Raw genomic sequence first — 23,720 nt, 5'->3', positions numbered from 1 at the left:
TTTCCCTCTTTACTTGCATTAAAATATCCGACAAAAACAGCACAAGACTTCAGTTTCTGGGCATCAATTTATTTGCATAAACAAATCACTGTGTATCAGCGATCATGTCGCATTAAAACATTGTTTAGGCAGCTATACTTGCAGATAAATCATCCAACATTACTATCCCTTCGACAACAGTGACTAAAAAGCACGCATATCTTCATACACCTAATACACACTTGGCAAGACTGAACAGGACAAGTCGTACACTCCAGACGTTTAGTGGGAAAGCATATTCTCTGTGTGGCAGCAGCCTTGTGCTCATGAAAAACAGGAAAGATCCTTCACAAACGCAGTGAACATTCAGAAGCACACAAACTAAAATACTAAAGTTCAAAATGACAGTGCACTGCAGGGTTTAATCGCTATCCCAAGAAAACCCCCTCACTTTAACACCTCTCTTAAGGCCAGAAATGTTTGTTTTTTCCTCTCATCCGAGTGGTTTTCTTCAAACAAGGACCATATTTTATTCCAGCAGTTATTGCATCTTTTTTTTCTATATTGTTCAATGCATGTAAGTTTTATATATATATTTTTTTTTTATGAGCAGCTACGCAGCAATATTCTATAAAAATGCATAAGACTTAAAGCTTTGGTTCACACTGTTCTTCAAGCTATTGAATATAAACACGGTTTGATTTTCTCTACGAGGTACGAAGTCACCACCTTTGTTTTTGTAGGTGTTCTACCATCTGAAGTAAAGAATGATGGACTATTTCTGATACCAACGTGATAAAGATCTGCACACAATAACTTCAGCAAATGTCCACAAAACCATACAGGAATATTTAAGACAAATGCAAAAAAAGCACATGCGTAGAAGGCATTTCCTCTAAAATATCAATGCAAGAAAGCAAGCGTCACTCCACAGCAAATACGTAACATACAGCATCACAAATGCAGACTTGGGTGAAGCGTTTCCCTTTTGAAACACAAGGTACCATGAATGAAACAAGGGGGAAAACTAAGGCAACATTATTTCCTAATGAAGATTACCAACCAGTCTCTAGATATTATGGGAAAATAACGGAAAAGTAACCAAAAATAAATCCTACTAAAATAAAGAAACACACGAGCATGGATCTCCCTGATGTTCTCTTCATCGGCAAACTACAGTACCTCACACACTTGTGCTTGCATTTTCTCTGCAGTGCTTTCTGAACAAGTAGAGCAGTTGGTCAAAGCGACCGCCTGAATGCAACACCTTTAATGAAAACTAAAAGCTTGTTCACTTCACGAGAAAATGGTTCCAACATTAGTGCATTTCTTAACAGCAGTTGGAAGCGTGCACAACATGAAATGCTTTAAAATAAACAACATTTAAAATGCTTCACGTGCCAATAACTAAACATAGCCACTAAAATCCCACACACACACACACAGTTTAAGTCATAATAAACCCTATTTTCCAGATAAAACGTGCACTGCATGCCACAGCAGCTGACAAATGAACCAATGGCAAATGCATCATTACTGAGCCACAGCCTGTCATGTGAAATCTGTAGTTTCATTGAAAATATGAAATGAAATTTGTGGTTAAGGGGAAAACAATATTTTTATTAACATCTAAAAGCCACAAACGTAAAAAAAGCATAATACTTATTCAACATATATAATTTTTACCATATACCTTAATTTGTGAAGGCTATATTGTCAACAGCCGTCATGATGTTTGTGCACTTTCAGGTGCTGAAGTGCATCTGGAGGTATTTAATGCTCATTCTATCAGCCCGCAGTGCATGTATACAACTTACCAAACACAAATGCTAATGGACAATGATTGAATTAGGGAATAGATCTCAAAAATTGGATAAAAATGTAACTAGTATTGCCATTTGCACTGGAAATAAATGCATAAGTCAGTAATGGTATGATGACCTTTTGTTACACAACTATTACCATTGGTCAGTGCTATCACAACATGCTGGACGAGGGTTTGCTAGACGTCAACAGTACACAGAGGTTCACTGCCAGGTTGAGCAGACTCCATTATAGTCATCTTCGGCTTTTTTCTTGCCGCCTCCTGAAACATAGAAAAGACGAATGAGAATTAAGTTGGACTAATATGTCAATTTATTTTAGTTGACTGCTATGAATAAAAAGTTCAGGTTGTTTTTGACCTGGAATAGATACACGTTTCCCATTCAGGTAATTAACTCATATGTACAAAGAACCTTCAGTTATTAACAGTACAGCTTGTAAAATTATACAAGTTGTAAATCTTTTTAATATTATTATTCTTTTAAGCCACAATGACAACGACAAACCAACCTTCAAAATTTTTTTTTAAATGTGATCAACATTTCATGCAATAATTTGTCAATTGTATATTTAACACAAATAATAAAAAGCTCTTTAAAATCTTAGTCATTTGTTTTGATGTTGCTTTGGTAGAAATATCCATTTCAAAAATGCAGTTTGAGGACTCATGCGGTATTGAGTAAATTCCATTCATTTCGATTAATTTGGTTTTATATTTTTTTTAAAAAAGCATCATTTTATCCATCTGTTTAAATTGAAATGTAATAAAAGGCTTAAATACAGGAATACCATGATAAAAATAAGGTAACATTCATAAAATATTTCAATGCTCTCTTTTGGTTTAAAGTTATAAACGAATACAGATCTTAAATTCATTACAAGGGCTAATCTTTGGCCAACTCTAATCAACATCATAAGATCTAAGAGCATATAAGAGCATCATAAGAGCAGGGATCTGTAGATCTGTAGAGCTGCGCATCGTTGGATTTGCCCTTCAATATTTGGACTCTCAGTACTGATTATTAAACCACACTGATCTGAGCTCAACTGAACTGAACTTAAACACTACGAACTGAACTACACTGTTCCTTGAACTACACTGTTCCTATTTGAACTACACTGTTCCTATTTACTGTGACATTTTATGTGAAGCTGCTTTGACACAATCTACATTTTATAAGCGCTATACAAATAAAGGTGAATTGAATTGAATCTACAGTATCTGCACTACATCACATGATTGCAGCCGTACCCTTTCTCGAGCCAGTTTCATCATTTCCTCTCGCAGTTTGTTGAGGATGTGAAGGTTTGGCTTGTTCTTTTTGGCATACTGCTGAAGCTCAATCACACTCTTATCAGAATTCTCCTAAAAACAATAAAGAATTCAACATTACAACCTCTGTCAACGGCAAAAACCACACTCTTCTAATGACAACACAATTGTGCACTGACCTTTTTAACCATTTTGTTGCTTTCTCTGCCATACATGCGCAGCAGTGAGCCCCAGTTCTTCACGTGAGGATGCAGCATCTGGAGAATCTTCTGTGAGGCCAGCTGCTTTCCAACTCGCTTATTTTTACCTGCAGTCATAAAGAGAAACAGTATTGGCAATGTGGAAAGTAGACCAGTATGACACAGCAAACTTTGTTTTTTTTTTATAGGCCCAAACGATTAAATCAAAGGTGATATTCATGCTCAATTTGTCAGCAAATCAGGTTCCAAACCTCCAGCAGATTCTTTTAGGTGGATTCTTTTTACACTAAGCCATAGTTCACAGACACATTAAAAATGTGCAGAAATTTGTTTGCCTTTTTTTGACAGCTGAACTATGGCTTGGTGTTGATCCAAAAGCATGTAAAAATACCACATTTAATATATATGTTTTTACTTCAAACTCATCCCATAAATTCAGTTGACTGATATAATATAGCGAAATTAAGAGTTATAGTGAAATAACCCATTATGTGAGATGATTCAGCAGTGTTAACTAGTCCCGATCAAAAGCAGTTAAATCTGCTGCTCTGTTTGATTTCCTGACCGTGGCTTTTTTGCAGTTTACTCTCGATCACAGAGCCATGTTACCCTGTCAACATGTGCATGAGAATCACAGCTTTTGCCGAATCACGATCTCAATTTCATTTCGAATAAATCGCACAGTTTTTACTTGTATCCTCAATCAAAATCCCTTTTTTTCCAGGTATGGATACTCACACCAGCCACGCACAGTGTGCTTGCCACAGGTCATGACATATTCACTCTTCTGGTTCTTTCCTGGAATCACCTCAAACTTGATACTGGTGTCTCCCATGCCATGGTTTCTGTGAAATAGACAACTAATCTTTAGTTGCTTTTCAGACATGATGGCACCCACAGATATTTGAGATGAATCAACAAATGCATTTTCTGTGAGAATGAATTGTCAGTGTGATCAAATGACTGATTATGCATAATTATAAGCACCTCTTAAGGCACTCATGAAGGATCTGATATGGTGAGAGTAAACCTGCTTTGTTGGTCAACTCGTACACCCTTGAATCTTCAATACTGATATGATTAAAATACTGTGGAAATGGAAAAAATAACAACCATAAGTACTGCAAATTCACTGAAACTCTAATCAAAAATAAAATATGATTAGGAAGAGCAGCACCTCCAGTTCATCTCCCTCCATGGGCTTCTCCTCAGACGTCTGCTTTACGAAGTCAGGAATGAGGATTTCCAGTGTTGCTCGAGCTTTAACAAAAGAGAACAATCGTAGTAAATTAATCGCTTGCAGTTATGTTGAAGCAAAAGGCATTCTTGCTGAGGTTAAAGTACTCTAATAAAAATGAGAAAGAGATACCAGCTTTGTTCTTGGCAAGTTTTTTACTACTTGCTGTTCCTGTGCCGTACGTAACACCGTCTATAATGACTGAGGCTCCGAAGGGTTCACTTGGGTTTTCTGGGAAAAAAAAAATTAAATTAATAAAAATAACAATAACAATAAAAATAAATAAATAAATAAAAATAATATATATATATATATATATATATATATATATATATATATATATATATATATATATATATATATATATATATATATATATATATATATATATATATATATAAAATGAAGACTTTTACATGTATACAAAAACATTGTGCCAAAAAACTGAACAAAAAACCCCACATGCATTACAGTAGATTTAAGAGACATTATATACAGATATGGCCCACAAGTAATTCAGTTTCTGAACAGATTAACTCTAAGGATGGCATATGCATTATCTATGGGTTTGTTGCTCAAGTAAAAATAAATTAAAACAATATGCAAGTAGTGTTTTTCCAAAATATTAGGACAACGATTTTACACAAGTTTAACAAAAAAGTTAATATAAGGCAAGTTACTTTTGCCCCCAACAAAAATAAAAAAGCCTGGGGCTAAAAATTTGTGCATTTTCCAATGAATTGGCTCTATCACTGTCTCTCCACTAAACCTATAGCTGGTGTGTGGTGAGCGCACTGGCGCAGTTGTCCTGTGGCTGCCGTCGCATCATCCAAGTGGATGCTGCACACTGGCGGTGGTGTGGAGAGACCCCCTTCATGATTGTAAAGCGCTTTGGGTGTAAGGCCATACACAATAAATGGGCTATAAATACACATTACATTTCAGAGTAAGATTGCAGTTACACTTCTGAATAAATCCATTTCTGATTCAATAATTTCAGCCAATGATTCAATAATTCATGCATAGACCATTTAGAATGAAAAAAAAGTGAAAAATTCAGTGAATCTCTCATTTAGAATATCAGGGATTAATTGATATTCTAGTGTCATTTTATCCATGAAAAAACTAAACTATTAAAGTTGTGCATTTTTTAAAATCACTCTTCAAACTGATGTCAATATCACAGCATTATGCTACTTACCACATTCAAAAAAGTTGTAAACTGGTCTCACTTTGAGTACTCTTTGCATATACTCATGTAAAATGCAGACTTCAGACTTCCCATTGGGATTGATGACAAACTCTGCAATATAAACATTGTCGTTCTTGTTGAAACAGCATGTTTTATTTGTTTTGAAATCCATAAAATGTATTAATTTCACAGGCACCTTTCTTTGTGGGGGCGTCTTGAACAGACAGCGTGATGAGCTTCTGATTGGCAGGTAGGATGGGCCTCTCAGACTCGGCCTGTTTCCTCTTCATGTCCCTGTTGAACTGTCTACGCTCGGCCCATGTGCGAAACTTCTTCACCGTCACTTGCTCAAAATCAAAGCACTTCTCTAGGTAGCTTCTAAAATCCTCAATGTCTGGGATACAAAACACAAAAGAGAAGCTTTACGTGCCAGGCATATTTTCATAGTGATATATACAATAGCCAACATTTGAAGTGGGGCAAGATTTCCAAAATTGTCTAAAGACAAAAATGTGTGTTGAATAGTTTTAGGACTACTTCGATGAAAGGTTTTGGACAACTTCAAATGAATAGTAAAAAAATTAAAAGTATGAAAACCACTAACCAATAGACTCATCTTTGCAGACCTCCACCTTGGCTTTGACCTGGCCTAGCGCTCCTTGTGCAGTCTCCCCAGTTTGCCCATCCTTCCCCTCTATAGAAGACCCTCCTGGCTCCATGAGGTCAAGATCCGGATCTTCTGATGTTGGTCTGCCAGTGGGTTCTTCAGTGGCAGTAGAGTCAGGCTCATCTGCCCGCTCAAGTGAGACGCCCTCCTCTCCAGATTTGACTGGAGAAACCTCCGCTGTCGGAGTCACCTCTCCATTCTGTTCCCTTTCTTCTTGTTCCTTCATTTTCTTGTAGTGCAGGCAGGGAATGCTACTGGTTGGTGCGTCATGTTTCTAGGGGAGAATAAGAGTATAGGGATGAGGAGTGTGAAAAAGATAAATTGAACATTGTAATTGTTTGATTGCAGTTTACAGAAAGTGTCATATCTTAGGCAAGTCAAAATGTTCACCCTAATGCTTCCTGTTCCAAGGAAGTAAGGTCTAGACCAGGTTACAACTCTGGTTTCCCGGTGGAGGTAGACTGGAATGCCGGAGTTATGGAATGTCATGATCCACCCATCAGGTAATGGCTCAGTTGGCGGACGACCACGACCTTTAATAAAATCATAGTAAACAATTACGTTAAACAATAATTACTAAATATTATAGCCAGCAAGAATCCTATATAGGGTTCTGGTTTCAGTGTGCTTTTGTCAAACAAAAAGCAATAAAAGTTGAAGATTTAAAAAATAAAAATACCAAAAATGCATTTTCCACCAAAAAAAAAAAAAAAAACAGGCAAAAAAAAATAAATTAAATAAATTTAAAAAAAAACTCAGTCTGATTCAAAACATCTACTAGCATTAAAAGACTGTTTTTCAGAAATTGCTGATTTATTCTGCATCCATGCATTAAATAGGCCAAAAAAGGTTATAGTGAAGACTACATTATTATAAAAAAAAAAAATAAAATAAAAATAATACACACAGATATACATATATATACACATACATACAGACTCACACATCCAATATTTGCCACTGCTTCAAACTATATCAGATTATGTTCTGAATGGTCACGTGACACAGAACATCACAATCCTTCTTTTTGTGTATAAAGCCTTACATGGCCTGGGCTCCCATTATTTATCTCAACTGATTGTGGCCTACACTCCATCCAGACACGTGCATTCCACTGATCAGTTTCTATTAAAAAGTCCCCAAGTCCCACCTCAAAAGCAGGGGCGAACATGCAGTAGCTACAGCCGGTCCTCGCCTTTAAAACGTGCTGCCGCAAAAGTTTAAAATCAGCATTGCAAATTACCAACTGTAAATTAAAGACTCATCTATTTCTAGGTCATTTGAAGCATAAGTCCCTTCCTTGGGGGGACCAACGGTCTCTTTTTTTAATCCTGTTTAATGTGGTCAAATGTGGTAGCATTTTTTAACTAGGCAGATTTAAAGGGTCAATTGCTTTTTTGTTTTAGGCATTGAAACCAAAGTGTTTTTGTATAATCTATTTTACATCTTTTATACGGTCTTTTACATTATGTGCCTATTGTTGTTTTGTTTATTATGTCTGTACTGCTTGTTTGTATCTTCTCTGTAAAGCCCTTTGTGCGGCCTTGTGGCTGCTTGGAAATGTGCTATATAAATAAATCAAACTTGATCACACATTTAAAGATCAATGAGCATTTAAACAGAAGTAATTTTAAATATTTACAGTTCAAAATATTGAACTGTAACAGTAGAGTGCATGATTGTAGCCCCAATTTTGACTCACCGACAGGTTTTGAGAAATCACCAACAAATGCCTGAAATCACAGGTAAAACTGTGCTCGTTCACACGAGTAACAATCACACAATGTGAATTATCAATAACGCCGTCTGAGAGAATCACAGATGAGTCACTGACGCCTGTGAGATATTTGGCATGCTAAATATCTGGAGCCGTCTGCGATTCAAATCATGCCGTGTGAAATGAGTTTTGACTGAATATAACATTAGTGATTAACTACAGCCAATGAGAGAGCAGCAATCACTAGAATGGGTACCCTCAGGCCAGCGGGAGGTTGGTGGAAAAGATAAAAGCGCTCATTTTCAGTTTATTTGGACCCAAGAAATGAAGGAAAAACTAGTGGAAATTTGGCAGGAGCACCCATGTCTGTTGATGAGTCATCTGAGCAATATCACAACCGGGTCGAAAGATAAAAAAATAAAAATAAATTGAGGAGAAATTGCTAATTCTCTTCAAAGCAAGGCGAGCAAAACAAGTACATTTTCTACCCCACTAAGGCCTTCTTTTTCCATTATATTGAAAGATATATTGCATGACCTCATGTTGTTTCCATGTCCCCTTCTCGCGCGTGTTTGGTTGTGAGATGTAGTTTGGACAACGTTGTGAGCAATTCTTCCTATTTTAAAGTCATGCAGTGTGAAACCCCCTGTCACTGATCCATTCTACAGTGTAAACACCGCACCGACGGAATGCTACCTCAAACAGCCATGCAGTGTGAAAGCATCTGTGACACGACTACTTCAAAAATCATGCAGTCTGAACTCGGCATTAGTTACAAAACTTCAAGGCACATTAAAGCAAACTTGAAAATCTAACCATTATAACAATGTAGCTAGCAAGAATGTTTGTTGACTTTTGAACCAAAGGTTTCTGAGGCTCACTCTTAAGAATGGTCTTAATTTTGGTCATCATAGGCTGAACACCGGCCTCCCCGTCTGAATGGTGGTCACTGTCTCCAGCATACTTGTCTTCAGCCACACGCCTCTTTTTGGGCATGGGCATGCCTTCCTCCAGCAGGGCATCTACATCATTGTCAAAGTCCTCCTGGAAGAGCAGATGGGTTAGTAACCAGCACTCACGAAAACATTAGCAGCTAGATATACATCAAGAAGCAGATTTGAATCAAGCCCACTTTATGAGCTGTGATTCAAATGTTCTTCAATGAGCCACCTTGTTACACTCCAGGATCCTTCTCGATGAATGAAAGACACATGATATCTGCATATGACGCACAATTCAGTACAGATTTTGATTGATGAACATCAGTGATATCTTTAATTAGTCTGCATTACTTACAATTTAAAGGGATAGTTCACCTAAAAAAGACAAACCTGTCATCATTTACATTTATTTCAAACCTTTTGAGTTTCTTCTGGTAAACACAAACAAGATATTTTGAAGAAAGCTGGATACCTGTAACCACGGACTTTCAAAGTAGCCATTTATTCTATTATGAAATCAATGGTTACAGGTCTTCAGTACTCAAAATACCTTCTTTAGTATTCAACAGTGTAAATGAACTCAAAAATTTGTAACCACTCGAGGCAGAGTAAATTATTATTTTTGAGTGAACTATCCATTTAATTAACAAAAAAAGAAAATATAGTCGTAACAAACCATGCATTTTACCTCATAGGAGTAACTCAGGTCCTCCTCGTGCACTTGCTCCTGCTGAACTATCATCTGAGACCTGAAAGCACTTGGCTCTCCATCTTCCAGAAAGTTCTCGCTGAAATCTTCCAGGTCATCCAGCACAGCAAACTCAACCTTGTTCTCCTGCTCTGTCTCCAGCTCTTCTCTAGTTCTAGCTAACCCTATGAAGCCAGCGCTCATGGCTGAACTGCCAGGCACACTTCTCATCATTAAAGAATCATGCAATTCTCCATTAATGCTCTGATCTTCATCGCTAACCTGCCCAAAACCAGTGTACAACACCTTCCTGTCTTTGCTCTTACTGCTGTCTGAAAAGCTGACACTGATCTTTACATCTCTGAGGAGTTTAAGATCAGGTAAAAACTTGGTAACAGGGGGAGCATGGCGAGCGGTTCTAGGGCAAGTAGTCATGGGGTCAGAACTATCTGATGGGCGGCTACTAACAGACAATGTGCGTTTGTTGAGGAGTAGCTGTTCATCCCTGTCCACTGCTGGGGTGTGTTGGTGTCCATCACCACCAGAGCTAACGTCCATTTCCTCTGCGTCACTGGACGTTTGCAGGGGAGGTGGTGGAGGTGCTTTACTGTAATCATTCCCCGCCAATACTGCGTCTGGTGGCTCCAATGGGAGGGGAGGTAAAAACTCATTTACATCCATATTTAATTTCTTAAAAAGAGCTTAATGTTAAAACTGATACAAGAACGCAATTGGGGAGGGGTGTGCCCAATTTAACTAAAACAATTGCAGCCCTAGCACATGCATGTATACATTATACAGCTTGAAACTCCTATTTAGTAATAGTCATGTACATGGTTGAATATGCTAAGCTGACTACATTGTTCTTTTCATTAATGTAGACAGCTTTTTAGAAATCACTGTCTCAATTATTGGAAATCACAATGCATTCAGCTTAAATGGTGCCCACATCTAAGCGCGGTCCATTCCCAGACGCCAGATCTTCTGTCAGTGCTGAAAAAAGAAAGGAAAGAGAAAAATCGAGACATTGAAAAAGTTATGACACATTAGAACTTACTTGTAATGAATAGTTACATTAGGTTCTGGAATTAAGTAAATGCGAACCATAATTTAAAGAACACAGAAACACTGAGGAAATACATTTAGTTTAAAAATAAAATCAAGCCATGAATTTATGCATAGATGCATTTTAGCTCTAATTACATTTACATTTGTAGGTCTTAAATGTTAATTTTATATTAGAAGAACGAATTGAGTGCTAAACTTTGCATTTTCAACGTTTAACTCATCACAACGCATAACGAAGAAGCCTCATATATTACCTCATATTAACTGTGCATTTATTTGCTATACTGTAGTGTGATGTAGCTATATGACAGCCTAGAAAATAAACACTGCATTTAAAACGTATCATACAGTAACAAGCTGAAGCCCCAAAGGCCCTTGCTGAATTGTTGGCTAAGCGAAGCTAAACAAAATGGCTGCAATTCCTCACGACATTAAAAACTACAATTTAACGTCACATTACTGGTCTATAAAACGAGTTTTGTTCAAGCTTTATATTTAGTTCTGCAGAAACCGATCTAAGACTCGATTAGTGCGAGTCCTTATACGGTATAAGAATGAATCGTACACGGCAACCGAACCTTTTCGACTAAAGCATGCGCGATATAGATTAACGTCGGTAGGAGTAAATCTCAGTGACGTTTGTGCAAACGATTTTCTTTTACTTACCCAATTAGACAAAGCGTCTACTGAAGCCAGCATGCAATCATAGGCGTTTTCTGCTGATTGGCTTCAGATGGCCGTGTCCTCTCTCCGCCATCTTCACTGCAGAGCTGAGCAGCATAGCAGCATCAGGAAATCTTTCTGAACACGCCTCTCAACTGGCGCCCACGCACATGTGATTGGGCCATCGAAACGATTCATATACTGAAACTTGCTTCCTTCAGATGTCGCTGAGTTTCATTTTAGGAAGTATTGATACTGTTTGTGGGGTTGTTGTGGAAATGAAATAAATAATACACCCCTGCATTACCCAACACACACAAAATTGCATTTACCAAGTGTGTAAGGCTGGATTGTGTGACTCTGTAATTTTATGTCGTGAAGTAGTTGTTAAATCATGAATACACCTATTACAAGTTTTTCAAACATGCCAAACTTTGTTGACGAATCGTTTACTTTTGAGTCGAATCTTTCCAATAAATCGGTTAACTTACAGAATGTGCTATTCAAGTCTAATATGCAAGTTACATATGTGATACATTGTAAAAGATGTACAACTTTGGATTTCATTTATTCATACTTTATTAATCTGTGGTCGCCACAGCAGAATGAACTGCCAACTTATCCAGCACATGTTTTACGCAGCGGAGGCCCTTCCAGCTGCAACCCATCACTGGGAAACATTCATTCATTTTCTTTTCGGCTTAGCCCCTTTATTAATCTGGTGTTGCCACAGTGGAATGAACTGCCAACTTATCCAGCATATGGATTACACAGTGGATGCCCTGCCATCTGTAACCCATCACTGGGAACCTCCATACACACTAATTCACACACATACTCTACGGACAATTTAGCTTACTCAATTCACCTATAGATAGCGCATCTTTGGACTTGTGGAGGAAACTGGAGCACCCGGAAGAAATCCACGCGAATGGGGAGAACATGCAAACTCCACACAGAAATGCCAACTGACCCAGCTGCCAACTGACCCGAGGCTCAGACCAGCGACATTCTTGCTGTGAGGCGATCGTGCTACCCACTGCTCCACCGTAACGTTCCTGTTTGGATTTCACATATATAAAATATATGTCGTATATGCAAACATGGCATACAATTATTTTGTCAACCAAAAGTTACAAATATGCAGGGGTGTAATCTCCAATAGTATCTGGATGCAGCCATGCAAGCTGGTGTGTGTGTGTGTGTGTGTTATAATGTTCAACACTTGCAATTACAACCCCCCAATATCTACTTGTAAGAATGGTACTTAAAAATAAATAAATCAAGAAAACTCGCACTTCAACCCGCCCCCCAATGTTAAAACCAAAACTACACCATTGTGCATGTTCTAATTAGACCTAATTTTGTATACTTATATATAAAGGCTATATCAGATTTCCATTGCTATTGGTTGCAGCAAGAGTCTGTGTTAACCCTCCGAAATTCACATAGAGTTTTATCCAAATTCATGTTTGTGATGCAGTATCTTATAATTTAATGAAGTTTTTCTATTTACCAAAACTATTGTCCTCATTTGTTTCAAACAAAATGACTTCCAAATCATCCAAGTTCACTCTGAAAATGTGGTGTCTTGTATATTCTAGAAACTATTGTGCTGTTGAACATACACCAGGGTAAACAGATGAGGCAGCAAACGGGTAATCAAATTCTGTCACCTCTTCTCTTTTGACAAAAGGCTCACATTTGCCTTGTGTCTTGTCCCCATGTATATTGTAGAAAGCATGAACACACACGTAGATTCAGAAGTTCACTGTTACAATCTGATTCACACAGAAACCAAACTGAGAAAGTAATGTAGGCTATATTTACTTCAGTTTAATGTAAATCCTTAAATATAGATTTCCTAAATGACTTTGTTTACAGCAGAATCTAACCTGGGACAGATCATATCACAATAAATACTGCAAAATAATAAAACTTAATCAGTGTACATATGACTTTATGGAACTTTGATCTTTATTATTAATAAACAACTGTATTTATAATGGCATTCGTGAATTCACATCTAAAAATGGGAGTAAACTATAGAAAACAATATAGTATTTCACCCTCTTTTAATAAACCATGTCTCTTATCAACTCAGCAAATTTCATAGATGTTTTAGTTTTCATACACTGCAGTACTGGAAAGAGGTAAGACAAATACTCTTTTAAACACAGAAAAATTGAATAATTTGTCCAGAATCAACATTACATTAATGAATAATTCTTAGACTTTTATCATCCAACTATACATTCAAAATATTTTAATATGTTTTCAAAAGGGGTCTATCTTTATTTCAAAACAATGAAACAGGCTCTGTGTTGACCTGTTCTAAACTAAACCAGTGTCTTGACAGCTATATAACAATGCATTTTTAAATAAAGTTTCTTTAGGAGCCATTGAAAACTCATTCATTCATTTTCTTTTCAACTTTATTCATCTGGGATCGTGCATATGTTTTACGCAGTGAGTTCTTCCAGCTGCAACCCATCACTGGGAAGCATCCGTGCACTCTCTTTCACACACTTACACTACTTACAATTTTACTTGCCCAACTCACCTATACCGCATCTTTGGACTGTGGGGGAAACTGGAGCACCCACAGGGAAACCCACACAAACACGAGGAGAACATGCAAACTCCACACAGAAACGCCAACTGACCCAGCAGAGGCTCGAACCAGCGACCTTCGTGCTACCCACTGCGCCACCATGACGCCCACCATTGAAAAACTTAGACATAGATTGGAAAACAGAATTGATTCACATTGTGAGCACGTGTCTTAAACCTGCAAAGTACAATTCGGATAAAAAAAAATAGGTAGTATAATATATAATTAAAGCAAAATCTGCATTTTCATGAGGTCATTACCAATAAGGTGATAGAATGGTAATGCTTTATAGAATACAAATCAAGTCATAATTTAGAAGAGTCGAAAGAACCGATTCGCTTAAATAATTGGGAGGTCGGGTTCAGCGTTTGATCTGATAGGGGGCAGTAGTCGATCTCTTCCGTCAAGAACATTCAGTAGCAGAAGAGGAACCCTGGCAACGTCATTTGATGACGTTTCACGAGTAACGTCAGAGGAAGTTATTCCAGTAAATTCGCGTTAACTAACAAGTTAAAACCTTAGAGGCTATACCTATTCAAACGTTAAAAACAGAGCAGTTTTTAAACAAATCGTCGACCTTTTCCCACCAGCACGATGATGATGGACGAGGACCAGCCGAGGACGTTGTAAGTGCTGCTGCAGTTTAGTCGGCCGCTTTACGAAGCCAAACTCGTGTTTAAACACGTTTGTTTAAGCGGCGCAGAGGTCGCAAGCACAGCACGCCAAACTTCACATAAGCAACTCGAGCACGAGTCTGTAAATGACTCTTTTTGTTATATGCGAAGTGCGATATGTGCGTCCAAGCTTTCAGTATCTACTGCACAAGCCGGTTAAACAACACCAAACTGGGGCAGCGGAACCGAGCCTAGCATGGGTGGCGGTGAAAAATACGGTGTTTGCCTCAACCCTCTATTAATTTATCCGGTTATATCCACATGGGTGAACTAATCAGTCGGCATCCCGAATAACGTAGCTACTTGCTACAGAGGCTTTAGCTGCAAGTTCCGTTTGTAGCGCAAGGTTTTCGTTACCCAAATAGCTAACTACTAACCGTTAAAACACCTAAAATTCTACTATTATATCCCTCTTAGGGCCCTCTTATGACTTCTGCTGTTGAAAGACTGTAATAAGTAAGACTATATGTATTTGCACGTGTATTTTCTCTCATGAATCAGCGTTGAGGCTTTTGAGTCGTGTTAGCTGCTCGCTCTCTAGCGCTGAAAACGTGGCAGAAATGAAACCCCGCGGAATGCACTGCTGGCGTGAGGGATGGAAGAAAAACTCAACGCGGTGACCGTGTTTCTCAGTCTCCCCTCTGCTCTCCTGTTTTTAGGTATGTCGGGAACCTCTCCAGGGACGTTACGGAGGCCCTCATCCTGCAAGTGTTCTCTCAGATCGGCCCCTGCAAGAGCTGTAAAATGATCCTTGATGTGAGTTAAAAGAATATCTGAGACACGAGGATTCCACTGTCATTTAAAACCTGGATTCTTTTATAAATGGGGTTTCTCAGGCCTGCATCTGTCCTTAATACGAGGAGAACCTTAAACGCCATCCACATTTCTCACGTTTCTTACCATGTTCCTGTCTAGTCAATGTCTGTGATTTATTTATTTATATATATATATATATATATATATATATATATATATATATATATATATATATATAAATACATTTATTTATTTTTGTTCATTTTAGTTTATGAAATGGTCTTATCACAATTATTTTAAAACCCATTACATACTCTAATCACAAACAACATGGGGTGGTTTACCCAAAATTAAAATGTAATGTAAATCTTTTTTTTTTTTGCTTTGTATAATGTCAGATGTTGGTAATCAATAAAATGTTTGTCTTTCTGATTGATATTGCACATGCAAACATATAGGTGTCAGTGTCCAGAATAAGCATGAGTGACTACCATTTTAGACAAAGAAAAAAATGTGCAAACTTCCTTACCGTTGCAAACAAATTGAGTCAGCTCGTGGGAGTTGGTGCCAAATTCCCAAATTTTCTTCTGAAAAATTAGTCAACCTCTTAGATTGTAGTGATTAAATGAACATCAGATTAAATGACCCATTCATTTTGGGTGAGCTATCTCTTTAAGGTCATGAAAATTATTTTATAAAGAAGAGTGGATATCCTTAATTGTTTCGCAAAATTTTTTTTTTTCACTCCAGACGACAGGAAATGACCCGTACTGCTTTGTGGAGTTCTATGAGAACAGACATGCTGCTGCAGCTCTGGCTGCCATGAATGGCAGGAAAATCTTAGGAAAGGTAAGATTAATTTTTAAAAAAATTGAGTCGACTGAATATGGTTTGAAATAAAGCAATACACTTAAATGTGTTATCAGAACTAACTAAATACACTGGCTGAAATTAGTTGGTACATTTATAGTGTTAACACACAGGCAAGTTCCTTTTTAACCTGTGCATCACTTTTTTTTTTATAAATCCATTCATGTCATCAGCATTTTGCTGTACCTTGTAAACGTTTTAAAACACATTTCAAATTGGAGTATTTCACAATGTGGCTGTTGTAATTGTATTTCATGATCAAAAAGCATACATAGATTTTACCATATAAAGGTTTATGGTTAGTTTGGATTAAATAAAAAAAAGAAATACTTGGTCAGTAAATTATTATTGTAGCACACACTGCTGCCTTTTACCTCTTGAAAAACCTAAGAAGCTGCACATATGACCATACACAAGTCAACACTAGGCATGTGACACTCCACATGCTCGTAACTTTACGTTTATCGTTTCATTAACGTATGAAGAGTTCAGATGCAAAAACCTCAAAAGTTTTTTCTAAAATTATCATTTTTCCTCAGGCTCCCATGTCTTGATTCAGTCATTTCACTTTTATGGCAAAGAATAGGTTATTTTCAGTGGTTTTTTTTTAGTTTTTTTTTTTTCATTAAATAACTGAACATGAGGCAGAGGAAATTGCTCATTTCGAGATGGCACTTAACTACTTCACATCTGAACTCTTCATATGTATTTACCTTTAGCTGAGAACACTGGCTCTATCAATAAACATTCATATGAAAACTATTTATTCCTTACAGCAAAACCCTACATTTGTTTTTTGGAGTCCCTCATTACTCTTGTCATGTTTTTAGTCATCATCTGAGCACTGGGTGACAATTTTATTTTTAATCTCTCCATGTACATTCCTTATCATATATACCTGCTGTACCAGGCCTTCAAATTTAGCAAAAGCCTTAGCAAAAAATATATTAAGTGCAAATATTTTATCCACAACAGGTAATGGACCATTTGAGGAGTAATACAAGTTGATAATATCACTCTGTTGTAAGTCTCTTGCTATTTAGACTTTTTTTTTCCATGTAGAAAATAAATCCAGCGTTTTATAACAGTCCTTGTTTCTTTTAAACTTGAGTATTTTTTATTTTATTTTTTTTTACTTTTGCTGTCAGATTATTTCTTCTGCGTTTGGAGGCTCATCATATTATGTGGTTAAGTAAGAAGAAGGTTATGTTTTATGGTGGCATTTGTCTTAACCTACCGGCCTCTGCTTTCTCATAGGATATGAAAGTCAACTGGGCCTCGACGCCAAGCAGTCAAAAGAAAGACACAAGCAGTGAGTGCACTTAAGCAAACCATACATTTATAAGATCTAAAGAAATAATGCACAACTTCATTTTACATAATTACTACCATGATTATGAGATATTTAAGTAACCTCAACTATATTGCAGATCATTTCCACGTCTTTGTTGGTGACCTGAGCCCAGAAATCTCGACAGATGATGTCAGAGCAGCGTTTGCTCCATTTGGAAAGATATCGTAAGGGGAATATTGTGTAATTCAAATGCTATTTTAAATTGTCACAAGAGGTTGTTTCACCCAAAATAATAACACTGTTCCAAACCCATAAGAAAATAATTTACTCACACATTTGATCATTCTGGTAGACTTCTGTCGCTCCACTGAAAATATGCTCAACAAACTATTTTACATTTGGTAAGAGATCAAAACACAGATCCCTATGAATAGTGGATTAATTTTAGCATAGTGAAGGCATGCACTTTATACAAGCAGATTTAATTTAGGTTTTTACTTGTATTCATCAGCACACAATGTTTCTAGCATCATTATTTACAAGTAAAGAATAATTTATTTTACAATACATTTTTTTTATTCTTTACAAATAAAACATATTAAAGCATGAAGACACTTTAAGTGGAGGGACAAAAGTCTCAGATTTTATTTAAAAAAAAAAATCTTGTGGGTTTTAAATGACGTGAGGATGAGTAAATGTTGAAAATGTTAATTTTGAGGAGAACTAATCCTTTATCATTCAGATTCTTACCAAGTTTGTGTTTTATGTAGTGATGCCCGTGTGGTGAAGGATCTGGCTACAGGAAAATCTAAAGGATATGGTTTCATCTCCTTCATTAATAAATGGGTATGTGTTTTAATGTTGTTTTTGAATGGCAAAGCTTTATGCAACATGATTTGAATGTCATCTGTTTCTTTGTGGCTTTTTTTAATAGGATGCAGAAAGTGCTATTCAGCAAATGAATGGCCAGTGGCTGGGAGGCAGACAGATCAGAACAAACTGGGCCACAAGGAAGCCATCAGCTCCCAAATCAAACAATGAAGGTAAGTCTGTTTAAACCATAGAAATGAACAGCTTCTGTAAATGATTATCTTATGTAGTTCACCTTTTATGTGAACTGCCTATATTGGTCTAGTTGATTTGTAGTCATGCCATCTTTTTGTGTTGTACTACTATCAAACAAGCTTTATTTCTTTCATTTTAAGGAGCCAGCAGCAAACACTTGTCCTACGAGGAGGTTCTGAACCAGTCGAGTCCTAGTAACTGCACCGTTTATTGTGGTGGCATAGCTTCTGGCCTTTCAGGTTTGTACAGCTGTCTAAAGGTTGTAAATGTACAATGATATCTTGCAAAACCAGGTTTTACACATCTTGTAATTAAATAATCTGCAATTAAAAGTTTTAGATGGTTGTGGTGTTTTAATGTTTTTCTCATTCACTGCAGATCAGCTCATGAGACAGACTTTCTCTCCGTTTGGCCAGATAATGGAGATCAGGGTTTTCCCAGAGAAAGGATACTCCTTTGTGAGGTATGTGTTAAAACTGTTCAGTTTAGACTTGATCACTTAAATGCGAGTGTACACTGGTTGAAAAAATGTTTTGAGCTTGACAGTTTGTCAACTTTGAGCCACTTCCAGAGGCAAACACATTTGACTGGATTGCTGTTAGTGTAAATTTGTATGGTTGATGGTTAATCATTAGAATGAGATGTACTGTCAGAAGTATACTTGCTGACACATGGATGTTGACATAAAATAAGAGGGAAATGTCAAAATGAAAGCTCAATAACATTAGTGGACTGCTTGTGATCAGATCATTGAAATGCAAGTTAATATCAGGTGGAAACAGGTCTGGGATTTGAAATCATTTATGTATTAAAAAAAAAAATCCTGTTTGTTTTACAGGTTTGATTCTCATGAGGGTGCTGCTCATGCCATAGTGTCTGTAAATGGGACATGCATCGAGGGCCACACTGTGAAGTGCTACTGGGGCAAAGAAACAGCAGATATGAGATCCATGCAACAAATGCCAATGCCCCAGGTACCCTTTTAGACGTGATTTGTGTATAATTTGCCATTCTTATGAAATATTGCAAATTCTAATGACTCCATTTTCTCTATTCCACAGCAGAATAAACCCGCTTATGCTGCCCAGCCCTACGGACAGTGGGGACAGTCATATGGCAACGGTCAGCAGATGGGTCAGTATGTGCCCAACGGCTGGCAGATGCCCACTTATGGTGTCTACGGGCAGGCCTGGAATCAGCAGGGATATAAATAAGTACAAATTTGGCTGATTAATCCCTCAGTCCAATCATTAAACCCCACTTCAGTGTGGCATCTGCCCAATGGGACTCACCATTACACCAGTTCAGGGGTTGTTGAAAGGGCTGTATTCAGCCCACTGTACATTATACTCAGACCATTAATTTGGAAGGAATCCTGTCTTTTGTCCTTTTTTGTTTGTTTTTAGGCCCCAGGATTATTCTTTTTTTCTTTCCCTTTTAAAAAGTACTGCATTTCGGGGACTTTAATTGTCTAGTTTTGCAACAGATGGAATGTCTTTTCAATATGTTGAATCTGCAGGTTCAATTTAGCTCACATCTCAAACGGTGTAGAACGTTTGAGGTCTAATATACTGCACTCTTTTTATGGAGTTCTTGTCTCTAAACCTGATTTGTTCACAAATTCTTTTCATTTTTGTTCTGTCAGTGCGGCTATGCTTTACCTTTATTTTTTACTAGAAATGTTTCAAACTTGAGACGTGTGATCTTGTTGATCAAATATATATATAATATTTTATCTCGTGACACCTATTGATAAATCCAACATATTCTGCATATACAGAGGAGATCAATCTGTGGCCTTGAACACTTGAGGTTTCAAGAACTTCTTGATGATAAAGTTTTGGACTATTACTAAAGCTTTTAACAAGTTGTATTAACAGAGGTGCAGAAAACATGCTTCCTTTTTGTTCGATTAAGACTATTCATTTTGTAACATGGAATTGTCCGCTCAATTTTTAAAACCTTTTTGTTTTGTGTTTTTACAAAATCACATTTGCTCGGATCAGTTGAGGGTGAGACGGCACAGCAGCCAGTCATTGGCAACGGCAGTGCTGTAGCATCTGTGTAAAGACTTTTTGTAATTGTGTAAAATGAAGTTGTGAATTATTTCTTTAAATCTTGTAAATTCAGGGTTTGTTGAACATCTGTAATGTAATAATGTTGCATGGACATTCTGAGCTCTGTTCTTGTTACAATCTCTTATAAAATCCGTAAAAAGGTGTTAGTTACTGAGATGCAATTTCATTTTTAATGCTCCCTCCCCATGATTTACTCTCGAGAGTCACTGCTGAATATACAAGCCAAAGACATTGACCACAACGAAGTGAGATCTTGCATGCTTCCACCTTGTTGTATTGAGATTGCAATGTCAGTGTTTGCTAGAGGTGTAATATGGAAAGGTGAAGAAATTCGAGATGCTCCTGCGTTTCAGCCACATGCTCTCGACTTAATCACAGCCAAATTTACTGGATAATGTTTTTCTGACCATTTTGTTTTTTCCTTACTGGGCCCCAAAACTGAGTCATGATAAAGCAGACCAAATTAAGAAATGAGCAACTTTTTTTTTTTTTTAATTTCCTTTTCTTTCCTTTGGTTTCTTTTGTCATGTAAATTTATCAGCGTAGTTATTTAATGTCACCTTTTTTCTATCTAACTAGGATTTTGTTTTTTAATTTGTAAAAAAATCTAGAGATTATTTTGAACCCCCCAATTATATGCTTCCATCTAATGTTGTTCCATTTACTCTGTGTAAAAACACTTAATAATAACCATTCAAAACTACCTTTGGTTGTCTTGAGTGTTTCATGTTGGAATATTCAACTATTTCTTTACAATTGTGATATTCCATGATGCTTTTGAGGGGGAATTTGGGCTTCATTTTGCTTGCAGGCACACACACACACAACTGTTTAGAGTAATATTCTTAACATTCTGAAGAATCATTTATTACTATACAGTGCTCAGCATAATTGATCACCCCATTTTGAAAATGAATGTTTGTACTCATTTCTCAATGAATATAGGCAGTGTAATTTGGTGCATTTAAACAAAACAGATTTCTTAAATAGATATATTTATTAAAATAATATTTAGTCACCAAACATATTTAGAAATTGAAAGATAATACAATTAAATCCAAGAAAAATATTGCAAAAAATTACAACCTACAAAATTTCAACTAAAGTTTTCAAATCTCTCCCCACCCCCCTCCCCTTTTAAAAAAATTGTATTTAATATTTTTTTTTACATAAATTTGGGCGTACTAGTTTTTGGACCGTTATCGTAAGTTATTTTGTTAGGTAAGATCCAGATTTGACTTCAGTACTGACTGGTATAATGTATGTGCACAAATATAATATCGTATAGCTTATTAAAAATATGAAATTAAACGATAGGTTTGTGAGGGGTGTACCTGTATATGCTGAGCACTGTATTTAGTTTTTGTATTGCCATGTTTTAATACGTAGTCTTTAGTAATAATATTAAGACTAGTTCATTCTGCTTTGGTTGATGTCTTGCTCTGTTAAAGAGATCTCGGCCAGGGGTCACCAATCTCGTTTCTAGAGGTCCGGTGCCCTGCAGGGTTTAGCTCCAACTTGCCTCAACACACCTGCCTGGTAAGACCTTGATTAGCTTGTTCCGATGTGTTTGATTAGGATTGGAGCTAAAATCTGCAGGACACCGTACCTCCAGAAACAAGTTTGGTGAGTCCTGCTCTAGTCTAATGCATAATATTGCTGTTTGAATATGAAAAAGCTACAATGTGCAAAGTCCAATCCAAAGAGAGCTATTTTGGAGGACAGCAAGCACTGTTTCTGAACTTCCCTAAACGTTTTCTTCCAGGAACATGCATGACACATTTGTAGCAGTAAAAAGGCTGCCTTGTTTTCTTGAGTCATTTGAAGAAGAATTGTTGCTGCAAGCCTCAGTTCCTCACTGTGTATGTCAATAGACTTCATTAGTGTTGCCTAAGTCAACTTTATTCCATTTCTCCTGCAGTGATCGATTTAAACAGACGTTTATCTAACTGGCCTTTACAAATGACGTTCTCACTACTTGGCATGGGCTGGTATAAGATTCTGACAGTATGATAACCTTGGATAAAAACAAAAAAAAAACGTTTTTTATTTTTTATGGTGTTGCAATTACTGCTCTTTTAAATAGCAACTTCCCCCAATATAAAACAATATTTTATTTTAAGAAACAATTCAAATATTTTGGAACCGTAAACATGTCACACTAAATAATGACAAAAAAAACATTGACTTCTGCTGTCTTTATGAGTTTCAAAAACAGATTATTTGTACAAATTGAAAAAGGCATCTTTGGATATCTTTTCTTTGGATATAAAGTAAGCCTCTGCACTGTTCAGCTCTATAGCATGCTTGGATGTTGGCTGAAAAGGTATTTGTTTTTCAGATGAATCATGGGCTGACAAGTAGCTGTACATGGTTGTAACTTACATGCGTAGGAATGATAACCGTGGTAAACCTTGAAACTGGTTATCGTTTCATACCTACTCACTACAGATACAAGAGTATTAGAGTGTGTGTCTTAGATTTCATAATCTTACAACAGAGACTGAGCGCTAAAATGTAGAGAAAAAAAAAAAGGGACTACAACTTGTACAATTGCAAATTTTATTGTAAACACCATGATTGAACTAATTTGTGGTTACCACAGGTCATTTCTTTAAGTAATGCTTTGCTGTGGAAGAGTGTGATGCTAAGATTTACGTATATATGCCAACGTATACGTATATATTTAGAACAATTTGTTGTATAAATTCTATTATTCGACACCATTTAGTACTACTACACACAAAGAAATGCCGCAAGTGTACTTATTTATCCAATGAACAAATAAATAAAGGCTGTAATTTTAGACGCTTATTGACTTAGCTTATTAAATAGTGGAAGAGGATCTCAAATTGTAATGATTACATATAAATTGATATATATTTTTTAATTTACGTGTAAATGGCTGAAGTGTTTTTAG

At 36.7% G+C, this 23,720-nt stretch overlaps 2 protein-coding genes across 2 annotated transcripts; one reads left to right on the top strand and one right to left on the bottom strand.

Annotated features, from left to right (window-relative positions):
• Positions 1 to 53: 53 nt before the first annotated feature.
• On the bottom strand, positions 54 to 11,559 carry dgcr8 (DGCR8 microprocessor complex subunit). Its single transcript, XM_056457743.1, has 14 exons — positions 11,453 to 11,559; positions 9,719 to 10,711; positions 8,971 to 9,133; positions 6,763 to 6,905; positions 6,310 to 6,646; positions 5,902 to 6,099; positions 5,715 to 5,816; positions 4,646 to 4,744; positions 4,454 to 4,536; positions 4,264 to 4,364; positions 4,015 to 4,121; positions 3,256 to 3,383; positions 3,056 to 3,169; positions 54 to 2,065 (listed from the first exon to the last, which is right to left on the bottom strand). Exons 2-14 carry the CDS (start codon positions 10,397 to 10,399, stop codon positions 1,982 to 1,984), a joined length of 2,340 nt encoding a protein of 779 aa, XP_056313718.1. The 5' UTR covers positions 10,400 to 10,711; positions 11,453 to 11,559; the 3' UTR covers positions 54 to 1,981.
• A 2,940-nt stretch (positions 11,560 to 14,499) lies between these two features.
• Positions 14,500 to 21,503, top strand: tia1l (cytotoxic granule-associated RNA binding protein 1, like). The gene is made up of 11 exons (XM_056457741.1): positions 14,500 to 14,689; positions 15,397 to 15,493; positions 16,244 to 16,342; positions 17,621 to 17,675; positions 17,794 to 17,881; positions 18,428 to 18,503; positions 18,592 to 18,700; positions 18,863 to 18,961; positions 19,101 to 19,185; positions 19,561 to 19,696; positions 19,784 to 21,503. The coding sequence occupies exons 1-11, from the start codon at positions 14,658 to 14,660 to the stop codon at positions 19,934 to 19,936; spliced, it is 1,029 nt and encodes a 342-aa protein (XP_056313716.1). The 5' UTR covers positions 14,500 to 14,657; the 3' UTR covers positions 19,937 to 21,503.
• Positions 21,504 to 23,720: the final 2,217 nt, after the last annotated feature.

The sequence above is a fragment of the Danio aesculapii genome, chromosome 5 (assembly GCF_903798145.1).
Source record: "Danio aesculapii chromosome 5, fDanAes4.1, whole genome shotgun sequence".
NCBI lineage: Eukaryota > Metazoa > Chordata > Actinopteri > Cypriniformes > Danionidae > Danio > Danio aesculapii.
The sequence above is the reverse complement of the archived record's forward strand: the minus strand, read 5'-3'. Positions and strand labels throughout refer to the sequence as shown.

Excerpts from the sequence above, each read along its gene's own strand:
- dgcr8 (XM_056457743.1), bottom strand. The coding sequence starts at position 10,399 with ATGGATGTAAATGAGTTTTTACCTCCCCTCCCATTGGAGCCACCAGAC. Across the intron at positions 5,817-5,901 it reads AGACGCCCCCACAAAGAAAG|AGTTTGTCATCAATCCCAAT; the intron begins GTGCCTGTGAAA and ends TTTATATTGCAG. Across the intron at positions 4,745-5,714 it reads TTACAACTTTTTTGAATGTG|AAAACCCAAGTGAACCCTTC; the intron begins GTAAGTAGCATA and ends TTTTTTTCCCAG.
- tia1l (XM_056457741.1), top strand. The coding sequence starts at position 14,658 with ATGATGATGGACGAGGACCAGCCGAGGACGTT. Across the intron at positions 18,701-18,862 it reads TCCCAAATCAAACAATGAAG|GAGCCAGCAGCAAACACTTG; the intron begins GTAAGTCTGTTT and ends TTTCATTTTAAG. Across the intron at positions 18,962-19,100 it reads CATAGCTTCTGGCCTTTCAG|ATCAGCTCATGAGACAGACT; the intron begins GTTTGTACAGCT and ends CATTCACTGCAG.